This window comes from Asterias rubens, chromosome 18 (genome assembly GCF_902459465.1).
Source record: "Asterias rubens chromosome 18, eAstRub1.3, whole genome shotgun sequence".
In the NCBI taxonomy this organism is placed as follows: domain Eukaryota; kingdom Metazoa; phylum Echinodermata; class Asteroidea; order Forcipulatida; family Asteriidae; genus Asterias; species Asterias rubens.
This window is the reverse complement of record NC_047079.1, coordinates 8145538-8159976: the sequence shown is the minus strand read 5'-3', so window position 1 is coordinate 8159976 and position 14439 is coordinate 8145538. Positions and strand designations below refer to the sequence as shown.

At 36.3% G+C, this 14439-nt stretch overlaps 2 protein-coding genes across 2 annotated transcripts; one reads left to right on the top strand and one right to left on the bottom strand.

Annotated features, from left to right (window-relative positions):
• Window positions 1-1538: 1538 nt before the first annotated feature.
• LOC117302459 (dolichyl-diphosphooligosaccharide--protein glycosyltransferase 48 kDa subunit-like) lies at window positions 1539-10855 on the bottom strand. Its single transcript, XM_033786415.1, has 10 exons — window positions 10690-10855; window positions 8630-8740; window positions 7348-7434; window positions 6789-6892; window positions 6299-6393; window positions 5632-5874; window positions 5128-5275; window positions 4237-4357; window positions 3376-3482; window positions 1539-2955 (listed from the first exon to the last, which is right to left on the bottom strand). Exons 1-10 carry the CDS (start codon window positions 10826-10828, stop codon window positions 2800-2802), a joined length of 1311 nt encoding a protein of 436 aa, XP_033642306.1. The 5' UTR covers window positions 10829-10855; the 3' UTR covers window positions 1539-2799.
• A 619-nt stretch (window positions 10856-11474) lies between these two features.
• On the top strand, window positions 11475-14179 carry LOC117302461. The gene is made up of 3 exons (XM_033786416.1): window positions 11475-11912; window positions 12481-12682; window positions 13071-14179. The coding sequence occupies exons 1-3, from the start codon at window positions 11593-11595 to the stop codon at window positions 13647-13649; spliced, it is 1101 nt and encodes a 366-aa protein (XP_033642307.1). The 5' UTR covers window positions 11475-11592; the 3' UTR covers window positions 13650-14179.
• The last annotated feature ends 260 nt before the right edge of the window (window positions 14180-14439 follow it).

The following is a 14439-nucleotide window of genomic DNA, read 5'->3' as shown; positions in this document are numbered from 1 at the left end:
ATGCAGCATTCAATTCAGTGTAATGATTGGTTAATTAATTGTAATTATCTGTGATTGGCTGATTTTAGACCATCTGATTTACTGACAAGGTAAAATCCTAGGCTGCTTCAACTTTCCCTATCCATAGGGAAATACACAACTACCCTGAAAACTGAACAAGCAACCAACATACTCTGTGCACTGATGCCCCAGCACACAATATTTCATGCAGTTTGATTGGCTACAAGTTTGATCTTCATTTGCATAGGGACTGTTCCAAAAATGGAACACAGTGTCACCTCTATTACAGTGTTTAGTTTGTGTGCTGGGACTCACAGCTATGTACATGTAAACAACTTCCAAACCTTACAGCTAAATATTTGTCAGTACAACAAACCATGCTTATAGCATTAATATCTGAGAGATTCCTAGTATTATACAGAATGCACTGAGTAAGCCAAATGATTTTGCATTCTTTTTGCAAGTAGAAATATATTGATCTTCAAGAGATAAAGTATTTTGTGGTATTTATTATTAATTTCATTTGCCTTTGATTATGAAAACAAACATGTTTATTGTTAATTTCAATCAATATAATAGTATACATTTAGGTCAAAAGACGATACAGTCACAAAGTAGCAACTTGAATGGCAAGGTTAATATCAGCAGGGGCACAGTGAGGGCATTCCTTTCTTTCAGAGGGTTGTATAAAGACAGCTTGCCAAACAAAATGTTGCCCAGAAACTCATTCAGCATGCAACCCCTCTTTGTATTCAGAACAACAACAAATAAACGTTGCTAGATGTAGAAGGCAGAATTAATGGACAAGAAGAACAACTTTTGCCATTCCGCAAATTGACTGAGTTTTAGTCTGGATGTTCTTCACTTATAGTTTGTCAATAAGCTTTTAGTGAATCTGGATTTGAGTACAAGTTGAATTCTTCAGACAGCAGAGAGTTGCTATGTCACATGGCTCAGGGCAAGGTTTTGTGGAGGTTTATAACATACAGGAAATGCTGACAATACACAATCCTGGCACACTGGTACCAGGCTTTACAATACAATTATCTGCATGTCTGATGATGTCATAGCAAGCTTGTCACTGATTGGCTAAAAGTCACAAGCACATGCTTCCTCATTTGTATACCACACAATGTATGCAGTCTGATGACTCACAAACAAGTTAAGTCCAGGGACTTAGTACTGTATTACACTGTTAGAAAACAATGGTACAAGGCTTTGACAATTTGGAGGTTGCCTTTGGCTTTTTAAGCTCACCCTGTGAGATCACAAGGCTATGAACTTTTTCAGCCAAAATATGACAAGTTCACTATAGTGTTGTGATCTTTTTTAGCCAAAATTACAAGTACAAAAGGCTATAGGCTTGTTGGCTCAGAAGTTGTACAAGGCAAGCCTTGTATACTTGTCACATTTTTCGACTGAAAAAGTGTACATAGTAAAATTTGTGGGTTGTGTAATTGTCAAGTTTTGGCTAAACAGGCGTACAAGGCTATATTTAGCCTTGTGTAAAGATGCAACAATTTTTCCAAACATTACAGTAAGTCACACTGGGTTTTTATTCAGGAAATATTTACATAAGAGACGAAAATACCAATTGATGCACCTCACATTTGCTTATTAATTTGACATCAACTTTGTTTTGTTTTATTAATGGTCATTAAAGGGCAACAAAAATGTATTTAGTTGAACAATAGGTGAAATAACCACATAGATCTTTTAGCTACAGCCAGCTAACCAGTAAGATTACTTTTCTTTTCAAAGAAAAAGTGACTAGACTGTTCTCCTGATTTTAGAAGTAGACAAGAAAGTTGTTTAACATGTACTCCTTATCAATATGATGGTTGAACTAAATGAAATATTCCATAAAATTGTTCCTTGTTGAGCTCCTTACCTACAGTATCATTTAGCCTTGTTCTTCTTCCATTAAACAAAGTTTTCTTTTTGATAGATTTAACACAGACTTAAATTCTAGGTTGCTGACAAAATGTGTAATTACATGTAAACAATGTCACAATGTATTTGATTTTATCTTTGTGCAAAAATATTGTGTCTCTTGTGTACACATCCGGGCTTTTTTAAGTGAGGTAAGAGAGCTTGAAAATGTCATCCTATTTTTCATCAAACACTAAAGCCCATGAAGAGATAATTTTAACCAACTTACAAAAAATATGCACATTTAAATAGTGATGGACTAATAAACAATACACTAATTTAAGAAGGATAGTACAACTTTGTAAGAACAAACCTGTCCAAAATAAGTATATATGCTGACCTTCCTGAATAATGTACGGTGTGGCCAATTCCTTGGAAGTACTTTCCAGCAGAAGCCTCCATTTCCAGATCTTCACCAACTACACTAAAGAAAGGTCTCTGAGGAATCTCTCATGTTTGACAGGAAACAGAAGATGACATATGAAAATAACATCTAGTACATAGTCTTTAACAAGTTTTAGGCATCTATCTATATTGTAAATAAATCTTGTAGGTTCAAATTTCCATTGGACACAGTACAAAGTTTCTTATTATAAACAATGAGCTTTGAGTGAATTGCACTCTTACAGAAACTGATGTACCGTCAGTTTTAATAAAAATTTGAAATGCCAAATGGATGCTGATTAAAAAAGCTGTGTTGATTATAAATCTAAAACATGTTTTGTGAAAAAAAAATCCTAACTTGAAAACACTCTGCAATGTACCTTAACATGACTTGTAAAAGACAACGTGCTTGAAACGTCCCTTGACAACTGTTAATCAAATGGCAAACAAAAGATGACAGGAAAAAATAGATTGAGACAAAAATTACTCTTTCTTTGATTTGACTTCATCTTTGTGATGTAGAAAGACCAGACTAAAGATGAAGAGACCAAACATCATTGAGAAACTGCTGGCATAATATGGAAATGCAGAGGGTATGAATCGCTCAAATTGAGTATGTTCCCATGGGCGGACAGACACCTGTAAGGGGGTGAGGGAGGGCAAAGAAAACAAACAGAATATTAAATTGTTATCATTTATACTGCAAGAAGGATGTTGAATACAAGTTGTATGTTTAAGAATAATCCCAATCGCAAGAAATAACCAGTTTGTTTGAACTAATCATTGCTAAGCACTCTATATCTGCCCGAACGCACAGACTCGCAGTTTGCAGGCCAGTCCGTTATTTAGGTTCTCAAATATTTAAAATTGTACTTGTTAAAAGCTTATATTTGCATCTCATGAAGATTCATAGGCCCACACTTTTGGGCCCCTGGTTATTAAAGAAAAACATTCTTTATCTGTTATGCATCTCTAATTAAATCTTAATTCTATGGTGCCACAAAATGCCACATAAAATACACTCATGTCAAGTATCCAATCCCTGCGGGCTATTTTTACCTGAGTTGTGCTGTACAAGTGTGTGTAGCCAATGCGGTTGTAGTCTACTTTGAACTGAAATACACCATACACATCAGGCAGCTTGAACTGAGTTGAAAACTTGCCATCTTCATAAAGAAAACAAAAGTAAAGGAATAATGAAGTGATAAGAAACTTTCATAACCAGCTGAATCATCTTCTAGGGATTAATTGACTGTAAAGAGGAACCTGACTGTAAAGACAGTTAAAGACAGTGGACACTATTGGTAAGTGTCAAAGACCAGTCTTCTCACTTTGAGCAAAATTGGTTGTCAAAGTTGCAAAATAATAATGAAACAAGAAATACCCTTGTAACACAAAGTTGTCTACTTTCAGAGGCTTGATTTCGAGTCCTCAAATTCTACATCTGAGGTCTCGAAATCAAATTTGTGGAAAATTACTTCTTTCTTTAAAATTATGTTACTTCAGAGGGAGCCGGTTCTCACAATGTGTTATACTATCAATCTCTCCCCCATTACTCGTTACCAAGCAAGGTTTTATTTTGAGTAATTACCAAGAGTGTCCAATGCCTTGAAGGACTGAGGTTTCACTGAACTGCCAAACACTCTTAGGAATTTTGTCTGACATTTTCTAACCTAACTTTCTGTTGAATGCTGTCGATATAGGATTCAAACTGCCTTATAGCAATCTCGGTGCTATGATATGACACTGCTGTAGAATTGCAAAAGTCGTGGGGTCGAATCCCACACAAGTAATAAGCCTGTGATTTTTTCTTAGAGCTTGGGAAAGTACTAAGTATACAGTGCTAACACATTGGTGTATAAGGGTAAACAGAAAAATTGTTGATGCCAATTTCCATCTGTTAATATAACCTATACATACTTTTGCTGGACAGTCTGGTTCTGACGAAGGGGTCAATGCGTACAAACTCTAGCTGAACATCCTTGGTGGAAAAAGGCTCCCATTTACCATTGACAAGGATGTCAATCCAAATGTTGTATTCCTATGATGCACAGATCAAAAATATATAAATCTATAAATAAATAACAAGTTTAGTTACAACAAAAATTAACTTTAATTTTTTTATCAAGGAAAGTTGAGGGAGGAGGGAATGTAAGAGTCATCCTTGGACTACTTTAATAAACTCTTTTTGGAGCTGAATGATTGAAACTAATACACTTGTAACCTTGAGAGTGTAATAGTTATTTAGTACGAGATCAGGTGAGTGGATTTCATGAAAAAGACAATTCCAAAAGAATAAAGCAGCTGTACGAGAATATCCCATACTCATAACAAGCACAGGACCGATCCTTTAATGCTGTAAAACAAGGTCCTATAACCCGGGCAAACAGCAAATGTATGAGGAAATTACCAGAGGCGAAGAGGCTACTGCCTCTGTTATTTAGGGCCAGAAACCTTTATACTCTTGCTGACATTCCACTTGGTATTCTGTGTAAGTAGCGGGTGTCTGCTTACCATTTGGGTTAGGGTTAGGTAATTCCATCTTGGTAATCTGTAAGGGGGGCACCAAGGCAATGACCAGGGGTAAAAAAGCTACTGCCTCTGTTGTATGAGGCCAGAAACCTTAATACTCTTGCTGACATTCCACGTGGTATTCTGTGTAAGCAGCGGTTGTCTGCTTGCCATTTGGGTCAGGGTTAGGTCATTCCATCTTGGTAATCTATAAGGGAGCACCAAGGCAATGACCAGGGGCAAAAAGGCTACTGCCTCTGTTGTATGAGGCCAGAAGCCTTTATACTCTTTCTGACATACCACTTGGTCTTCTACTGTGTAAGCAGTTGGTGTCTGCTTGCCATTGACAAGGTGATGAGAAACACGTTGTACTCGGATAACTCCTTCTTCCTTGAATACCCATTGAGAAAGACTGATGGCCAAATCTTGGTTGCCTGATGACTTAGACCTTCAAAATAATAATCAAGTATTCATAAAATCAAGTGAACATTAAACATTATAAGGAAAGCCTATTACGTTACACAAAAAGACAAAAACTAAAGTATCTTAGCCTTGAAGCACTGTGCAGTAAACTTTTGCAAAAAAAATTATTCTTATAAACACTCATTCTTTAGCCGTCTCTGAATTTAGATTTTGCATGTTGCATTAAAATGACATGCGGTCTTTGGATTGCAATAAAACCAAGGTAAAAATAAGTCAGTTGCACATGGCCTGGTTGCACAGCAACTCCTCTCATTGGCTTTCTTCAGACAAACAACTTTTCAGTGAACAGAAATAAATAAATGAAGATGATGTTGGACTTACTTTTGGGATCCTGGAGACGCCTTCTGAACAGCTGCCTGAAAGAACTTATCACTGAACATGTCCAAGGAGCCACTGAAGACAACTCTTGCATTGTTACGTGCCTGAAGAGCAGCTACAAGGAGGGTGTTTGTACCCACAGCATGAGGGTAGTCTGTCACCTCCTTGGTTGGGTTATGAGAGTAGGCTGAAGAGGATCCATGTAGCACATCTAGCACCAATGGGTTCTCAGTATCAGCAGTCATACTATAATTGAATAAGAAACCTACTTATAGGCAACTCTAGTAATATTACATGCCAAACTCATTTATTAGTTGTCCTTCCATGAATGACAGTTGAACACTGACTGCTGTCAGTGTGCATACCCAACATACACACTGGCAGCAGTTATTTTTTGGGAGTCACTTACCTGCTGGCTTAAAACATACTGACATTGAGATTGATAAAAAAAGAAGAAAAACAAGATAGCTCTACCATAACAAATGTCTATGGGGGAATTTTGGGGTTTGTTTTCTTTCTTTTTATAAGAAATCCTATTCCGGTTTAGTCCTTGAAACATTCAAGACTTACTCTCCTTCTCGAAGTACAAAATTTACAAACCTACTTTGGGATAAAAATCAAGAACCTAAAACAATAAATTAACTGTTAACGTTCTCATGTATTTTCTTACCCAACTCCATTGAAGAGAATTGGCAACGAGCTCTTGGCACCGACCATGGTTTGTGCTTCAATCAGGTTTGACGGATCAGCTACAAGAAGAGTATGCTGTAAATATAAAAAATTAAAAAAAGGAAAAAAGGGACGTCCAAGTGTCACTTAAAATGTGGAAAACAAATAATTTGACAGAAACAAAAATATCAATACATCTGCTATGACGACATTTAAAACAAAGGTAAAGTTGAGAACTTTTCTATAAACAAACTTTTTTATTTTTTGCTTGATTAGAACTTTGCTTTATTGATGTAATAAATTAATGAGAAACATAAAGTTGAAGATTTAAAACAAAAACTACATACTTTTTTTCTAAACACAGTTTTTTTTCCCCCAAGCTTTTAGTTGTTGTTTATTGTCATGAGATTTCCCAAGGTTTGTTCATTAAACTGTTCACATCATACAAGTTTAAAGGTTAGTTTGGGGCTCAACTGTAATTTAAAACTCACCAATCCATCATCGCTGACATCGTAGTTAAGGTGATCAATAACTTGTGTTCCTTCCTCATCAAATTCAACCCCACACTCTGTACCAAGCTCTCTGATTGGCTCCCCTGAACAAGGAATACGTACAGATATTACTGAAAGTGACATGTATTACATGGTTTATGTAAGGACAATACTCTCATTTCAGTTCTATATTTTGTAAACCTTATCACATACAAATGTAAATTGTACAAAGTAAAATGATCCAGTACATGTGCTAATTTGTTAGAACTTCCATTAATTACAGTGGTTCTGTTCTATTTAAGCAGTCACAAGACTCAGACTGGTTATTGGTGTGTTTTGTAGCACTGTTGTTTGTGCTTTTTGTGAAAAGTCAAATATAGTAAATCAGGTTACTTCCTAATTTCCGTGTCATAAATCACTTATGAAATGTAATATCCACTTTAGTGAGGATTAGTCATAACAATATCATAGCATACACATATCACATTTCACAATATATTGTAACTTAAATTAATATAGGTTCCAGTATTTTGATGACGAATCAATAAAGAAAGATTACCTATGTCTGAGTTTGCAGCAACTAAAACATTTCCACCTCCATCAATAAACTCTGTTATGGATCCTTCTGCAATTTGACCTCCAAACTCTGCAAAACCAAGACAACCCAAAACAATTTAAGTTGCAGCTGAATTAAACAGATCTATCAGCTACTTAATGAAATTTTCTCATCAATATAATCACTGTTCATCCAGCAAAATGTACATCCGCTGGCCAAATACTAGGCCAAAATACATAGGGCCGGACCAGTCAAAATTCACTCCAATTCATTTGGCTGGCTAGTTCAGTTTGAAAAGCATCCCGTATGTTCTGACACCCCTAAATTTATTCAAGCACTCATTTTGCATAATATGTTCCTCATAAAAAACCTGCGATTGTGCCAAATCTACTGAGTGCACACTGACAATCACCACAACTACACAGTGATTTGGTTTTTGCTGATTGGTTAAGATCTTGCAAATCTGTGCAATGTTCAAAAACAGATGTTGATGTACCCACTACTGTTTGTGGACAATTACGCCCAATCTGACCCTGGGTAGGTTTTTTGTAACTTTTTTCTGCAAAATATTTTCTTGGAGTGTGTTAAACTTCAAGCAATATTAATTGATTCATTACACAAATCATATCTCCATATTCTGAGCATGCGTCATGTTTTTTGAAAGTGGTAAAAATAAGGCAAATCTGAACACCAGTTATAGTTAGACATAGAAGGTTGATGTGCTTAATGAAGAGCCCTACACTTCATAACCCTCTAGTATGCAACAGTCTACAATCTGAAGTTTTTAGGGTAACAATAATTTCAACTAGATTAAACAGTTAGAAAAGCATTTTTGTTTATAAATACAATAGAATAGAATTAAATAAGTATTAAAGGATTTGGGTACCTTTTATAACACAAAACACAATGTCCACAGATTTACACGGTTTAAAGATATTGAGGGTAGAAAGCTTCCCTTTTAATGTTACTTGCTGATGAGGTGCTATAGTTTTTAAGAAATGAGTAAAACAACGTCACGAAAATCTGTTTTACATGCTTAAATAACTTAAGTCTTCTAAGACGAATAATCTTTTAAGACATGTTTTACTCATTTCTAAAATTAATACAGCAACTCGCCAAGTAATATTTTATGGGAAGCTTTCTACCACCATCTTCAAGCTGTGTGACTGTGAGTTTGATGTAAATCTGTGGACATTGTGTTTTGTGTCCTACAAAAAGAACCCAGACACTTTTAAGTCAGGCTTTTGATTTAAACTTCAAAAATTAAAGTGAAGTGACTGCTCACCTTCAACCGACGGGCAGAACAGTACTAAATGTTGATAAATATACTCTCCATAATTTGCCAGTTTTAGACCAGGATCATCTGCTGTTTTAAATGTTAAGTCAAACCCGCGATCTGAAAAAAATAGAATCATGCTTATGACGTGACTTGGGTAATGGGTTTGAAGTGACTTTGGTACGAATTAACTAAGGTACAAAGTGACTTGGGTAAGGACTAGCAGAAGTGACTATGAAGTGACATATAACTTATATAAGAAGTGACATACGTGCGAAGTGGCTTGGGTACAAGTGACTGTGGTAAGAAGTGACTTGGGTACTAACGTTGACAAATATTTTCCAACCCCTACAGCTGGCAATGATCAGTTGAAGAAGCGTATGTTTTGAGTATTCATAGAACACATAGATAATAAAGAGCCTAATTTTGGCGAGATTTAATTCATTTTTTTTAATGTTAAAATTACAAATAAAATTAAAAAGGGCAAAACGCAACGCTAGTGTGTTGTGAGACATAATTAAATGATGAGGTTCATGTTGACAATAACATAGCCGAACAAACCTCTTTAGTACCAGGAGTAGGATGGTCCATGTCCATGCCATACAAATACAACATTAATATTATTATTATTACACAAATCATACATCGTCAGATCATCCAAACACAAAAACTCACCTCAGAAAAAACTATGAAAAAGGGCAGGGTAAGCTTTGTGTATTTATTAATAAACTTACTAACTTTTAATACTAAAAGTAGCGGTCCTACTACTTGCCGTCAACTCGCTGACTTGACGTCAACTCGCCGTCAAATCATTTTCGTGCTGTCAACTCATTAAATTTGTTTGAAAAATTTATATATGGGGCACGGAAGTGTTAAGTCTGGGCCAAACTACATATTTCTCATGGTTTTCGGTACAAATTCATTCATAAAAACGACTTTGTGTTGATAAAAAAAGTACCAATCATTGACATCTTGGGCCAAGATTAATCCATATGAAAAAGCAAGATGGCGGCCGACGGTTTTGCTGCTTCGAGATAATTTTTTCACAAGAAAAAAACCTCAATTTTTATTCCGAAATATGACCTAAAACTTACGCAAATTCTCTTTTAGCTGATACGTCACCGTTCTATGCTTCTTTTGTGGATTTTAAATGTATATTGGAGGAGTTGACGACGAGTTGACGGCACAAGTGAGTTGATGGCGAGTTGACGGCAAGTAGTAGGACCCAAAAGTAGCCTTAAAGTTTTATTAATTTAAATGAAGAAAATATACCTTATGCATTGACGTCATGCAGCCGCCATCTTTGAGGTCAAACGGTGACGAAACAATTGAAACGCACATAGATTGGCCAATGAATAACCTCCTTTTGACCTCAAGGGGAGGGCACCGTACTGAAATGACGTCATGTGCAAAAGGTCTATAGTGTAACTGAGGGTGCGTTCGTTTAGCTTCCCTTGGTCGACCCCGGTGTGCGGCGTGTTTGTTTTCCAGGACGAACGTGGGTAATTATCTGCACACGTTCGTCCTGGAAAGAAAAAAACGCCACACACCGGGGTCGACCCAGGGAAGCTAAACGAACGCACCCATTGTAAGTTACCCAAGTTAATTATACTTTTTTTAAATAATATAAATAGTAATTAATTATTTTATAAAATATAGTGAGATGTCTCAACTCTCTTACATAGCCATAAGGATGCTTTGCCGACTATATAATTTATATCCAGATTAAACAATGGATAACTTTCCGTATGGCTCCACCACTTTTTCACTCATTTTTACAAAAAGGGATATATCAATCAGGTAAATTAGATACTATATTATTTTATTTCGAATGAAAAAGTGGTGGCGCCATACGGAAACTTTTCCTAAACAATTTAAAACATATGTTTACATTTACAGTAAAATCAGGTTATTTTTTCACGAATTAGATTATGCAGGTTTCATCATCTGCTGAATACGTGTACGTGCTATCACCATATCACTCAATGTGCTATCCCCTCTCCTCTGTCACTATATAAAATAATGCTTCCGTTTAAAATCCCTGAATTGAGGTATAAAAATACACCTACCTTGCAGCGACCTGAAGAAGATAGAATGGGTTTCCTTTGTGGCCATAGAATCAAGCAGAACTAAAGTCTTCCCACCTCCCTGAACTGTGGAAAGAATGGCCAAAAGGCCACAAAAAACTAGCGCCACGCCGATCGCCATGTTGAAAATGAGGAAGAAGGAATGAATTTTTCATCAACAGAAGAGTGACAGGGCAAATGCAAGAAAAGCAGCCAGAGTTCTTCAGTTTTTAATTTCGAGCTTTTGCTTCAAACGTTAAAAAAAAAAAAAAATATGATCATGATTTTGTTTCTGGTGAATTGTGGGTTAAATTTGTATTGTTTTATACCACATAGAAATGATAACATGCTTTAATTTGGGACCTACTTTGTGCGTACACATCAAACTGTGCGTAATTAAACCACTTGGGCCAATCAACTTTAGCCAACGTGGACAAAATGGAATAATGCAGACGACAAAAGCGGCAGGTCCTTACTCTATAGTCTCAGACAATTTTTGGTTGTCAATGTATTTAAAAACATATTGAATTAGTTGAAGTGAGAATCATGCCAGTGTTGAGTTCAAAACGTGCTGTATATTCCTTAATTCTTCCTTATTTTGCGTCTGATAGAATCGCTGTAAATTTAATACTGGTTAACGCTAAACCAAGTCAACGTTAACTGGTTTGACCTTCACTTCAACTGTAACCTTTGATCAATCTTGTCAAACACTTCCGGTTTATTCATATCGAGTATGGTGTCCTTACAATTTACGTTAAAAATATCAAAGAACCAGACGGGAACTAGACTTTTGTTTAGTTTGCGCAAAATTACTGAAAACCGCCGAACTTGTTTATTTCTGGATGTAAAAACAAAAATTGTTGCCGTAAGTAAGTGTTGTCTATAAACAGTTTTATAAATGTAGAAATGACCGTCGATATGCCAAGCTTGACTTATGTCGCCCTGTATATGGTGGGGGCCAGTATAGTTGCATCAACACCTCGATCTGCCACCCACTGGAAACTCCAGAAAGGACCCGATGGTGTTGTACTTGTGCAGCCGAGTTTGGCTGAAGATGCAGTTAAAGTGGCAAGCGAAGACCCCGTGTTAACAATCCTCACACAGCAGAAGAATTTTGGTTATGATGAAGAGGAAAGCGGTAGGGAAAGCGAACAGCACACTGTGCATCATGAAGGGGAATGTATATCATGTGAGAAGGCAACTGAATCGGATCGTCAACAACAACAGTGAGTGGAAATATTTCTGCAAATTCTGGTTGCCTTTTTTTTACACGATTATCTCACATTCCCAAATCCCACCAACCAAGCTTCTTATTCTAATTCTCAGCATAGACTCTCATTTCATATTCTCTACTATAGTACTATTAATCTCAGTTTCAAACCAACATTGTAAAAAATGGCATATGATATGCTATGGTAGCCCCACTTGTGTGGCCAAGGATAGCTGAATCCTTCCTTGGCCACACAAGTGGGGCAAATGCTATGGCTGAATAATTTTAGATAGTACACCAAATATATTAATTGGAAAAGTTTCCGTATAGCCACCACTTTTTCATTCGAAATAAAATAATATAGTATCTAATTTACCTGATTGATATATCCCTTTTTTGTAAAAATAAGTGAAAAAGTGGTGGCGCCATACGGATATCAATTTTTTAAATGTTATTTAAGTTTTAGTTACCAGTTTACTGTTTAAATTTGCAGTTTTTTAGCATCGCATGAAACTTGAAAGCATTCTCAATCTTAGGCCTGTATATAAACCTTTGTTTTTATTTTCCTGGCACCTTTTTTCTAGGATGAAAAACAAGAACATAGATGTCCTGGAGTGCACCAAACATGTAAACAAAACAGATTACGATTCATTATCAGGAATCATTGATCGACGAAAACATCCAAGTATCCCAGAACCAGAGGTTGCATTAATATTTAAAAGAAGTGACAGTGATCAAGTGGATATGTCAGTGCTCGAGACTTCACTCAGAGAGGCAATCATGGTGGTAAGTCTATTATTATTATTATTATTTTTTTTTTAAATTTAGGGGGGGGGGGTGGGCAGTCTTAAAGTAAACACAATTAAAATAGCAACAACAATTATTTTAAGGAGGGGCTCCAAGGTCAAATTTAATTCATATTTCAGTGGACGAGAGGATATTTTCTTACTATCGTGATCACAATAGTGAGAAAATGGTATGACCCTCCACCTCATTAAAATGGTGTAAAATGTAATTTTATCTGATAGACTAATGTTGAAGTCTTCAGTTTCTTCTTCAGTTCTCTATATTAAAAAGAAACAACAGTGCATTCTTTCCTTTTTTTTACAGCTTGAAAAAAACTTATGTGAAATTTCCAACAAATGTACATAATATCTTTTTCTTACCTTTGCAGACTCCCAATTCACTGTCAGTTCTGAACCGAGTGGGCAACTACTGGAGAATTAAAGGGAATACACTTCTGGCAATTGAGTGCTTTCGTAAAGCTCTGTCGATCTCACCTACCAACCCAGATATTTTACTCAACCTAGCTAGGGTCCTGTTCAATATGCAGTACCTACCAGATGCCCTTTTCCTGACAGAAAAGTCATTACAACACAAGGGACCAGATCAAAACTCATGGCTGCAACATTTTACAATGGGGGAGGTGTACAAAGCGATGGGAAATTACCAAGAGGCCAGTGTGTACTTCAGGCATTCTTTGGATCTTAACCCCACTTTTCATCCAGCAGAAGCACACCTAAGAGAGATGGAACAACCGTTTGTGACAACCAATGCAACTGTCTATACCATTCTTATCATAGGGGTTTTGATATTTGGTGTGTGTGTTGTCTTGTATTACATCACAGAAGCGTATTTGAAAGATAATAACCAGTACCCAAGAAGGTCACCCAAACTTGCTGTCCCATGGGATCGGGTTCGATTCCCAATTCCACCACGGCTGATGAAACATAAAAGGGGTGGAACATGCTAACTTGTTTACGAGTAGTGGCATAATACAAGATTCTGATCTACTTTAAAATTAGATGAGATGATTAGTTTACCAATCTCTTTGTGAAGATGTGATTTATATGAAGGAAACGATCACTTTTAAAATTTCAACAATTATTCCAACAAATATTTTAGTTGAATCAAGCCTTTGCTGCATTACTGTAAAAGAAAAATTCACTTTCCATGACCGGAGCTATACAAAATTTCAGAAAAACTTCCATTTTTTGTTTTCAAGATATAAAATATTACATTTAGGATCAACCAACCAATCAGCATATTTAAATTTACTGCACCCATTTTGATAATGTTCTTGTCAACTGATGCTTCCAAACTGCTTCCCAAACTGTGAGCAGTTGTTAGTTGAACCCTACATATCACAACAAATATTTATAACTTGATTTAAACTTTAATGTCACCTCGGCTTTATATGGAAACAATGATGTGACCTCTGACGACACTCGAAAACCATAACATGATTTGCGTGCATACCGCCGGGCAAAACCTTTGTGTTTTGGCAGCCAGCTAGAAAGTACATGCAATCTTACTACGCGTCTTTTTGCCCGGCGAAACATGACCTGTCAGTGTTTTGTCAACAGAGGGTGGTTTGAATGTAAAAATAGGCCACATCTTCTACATGGATATGAAAGTTAATGCAGCCAATCTTGTCCATCCAAACCAATATAATGCCATGATTCAGCATCAGTTGATGAATTACCATGGTAACATGCATTGGAGAATAGGCTACCCTTATCAACAAAGCAAAGGTGGCAGCT

What these genes read in the sequence shown, in the direction of transcription:
- LOC117302459 (XM_033786415.1), bottom strand. Translation starts at nt 10,828, where the DNA reads ATGGCGATCGGCGTGGCGCTAGTTTTTTGTGGCCTTTTGGCCATTCTT. An exon ending in ATTCTCTTCAATGGAGTTGG is followed by an intron (nt 5,875 to 6,298) that starts GTAAGAAAATAC and finishes ATTCAATTATAG; the next exon opens with TATGACTGCTGATACTGAGA. An exon ending in AACCAGACTGTCCAGCAAAA is followed by an intron (nt 3,483 to 4,236) that starts GTATGTATAGGT and finishes TTCTTTATGAAG; the next exon opens with ATGGCAAGTTTTCAACTCAG.
- LOC117302461 (XM_033786416.1), top strand. Translation starts at nt 11,593, where the DNA reads ATGACCGTCGATATGCCAAGCTTGACTTATGTCGCCCTGTATATGGTG. An exon ending in TCGGATCGTCAACAACAACA is followed by an intron (nt 11,913 to 12,480) that starts GTGAGTGGAAAT and finishes CCTTTTTTCTAG; the next exon opens with GATGAAAAACAAGAACATAG. An exon ending in TCAGAGAGGCAATCATGGTG is followed by an intron (nt 12,683 to 13,070) that starts GTAAGTCTATTA and finishes TTACCTTTGCAG; the next exon opens with ACTCCCAATTCACTGTCAGT.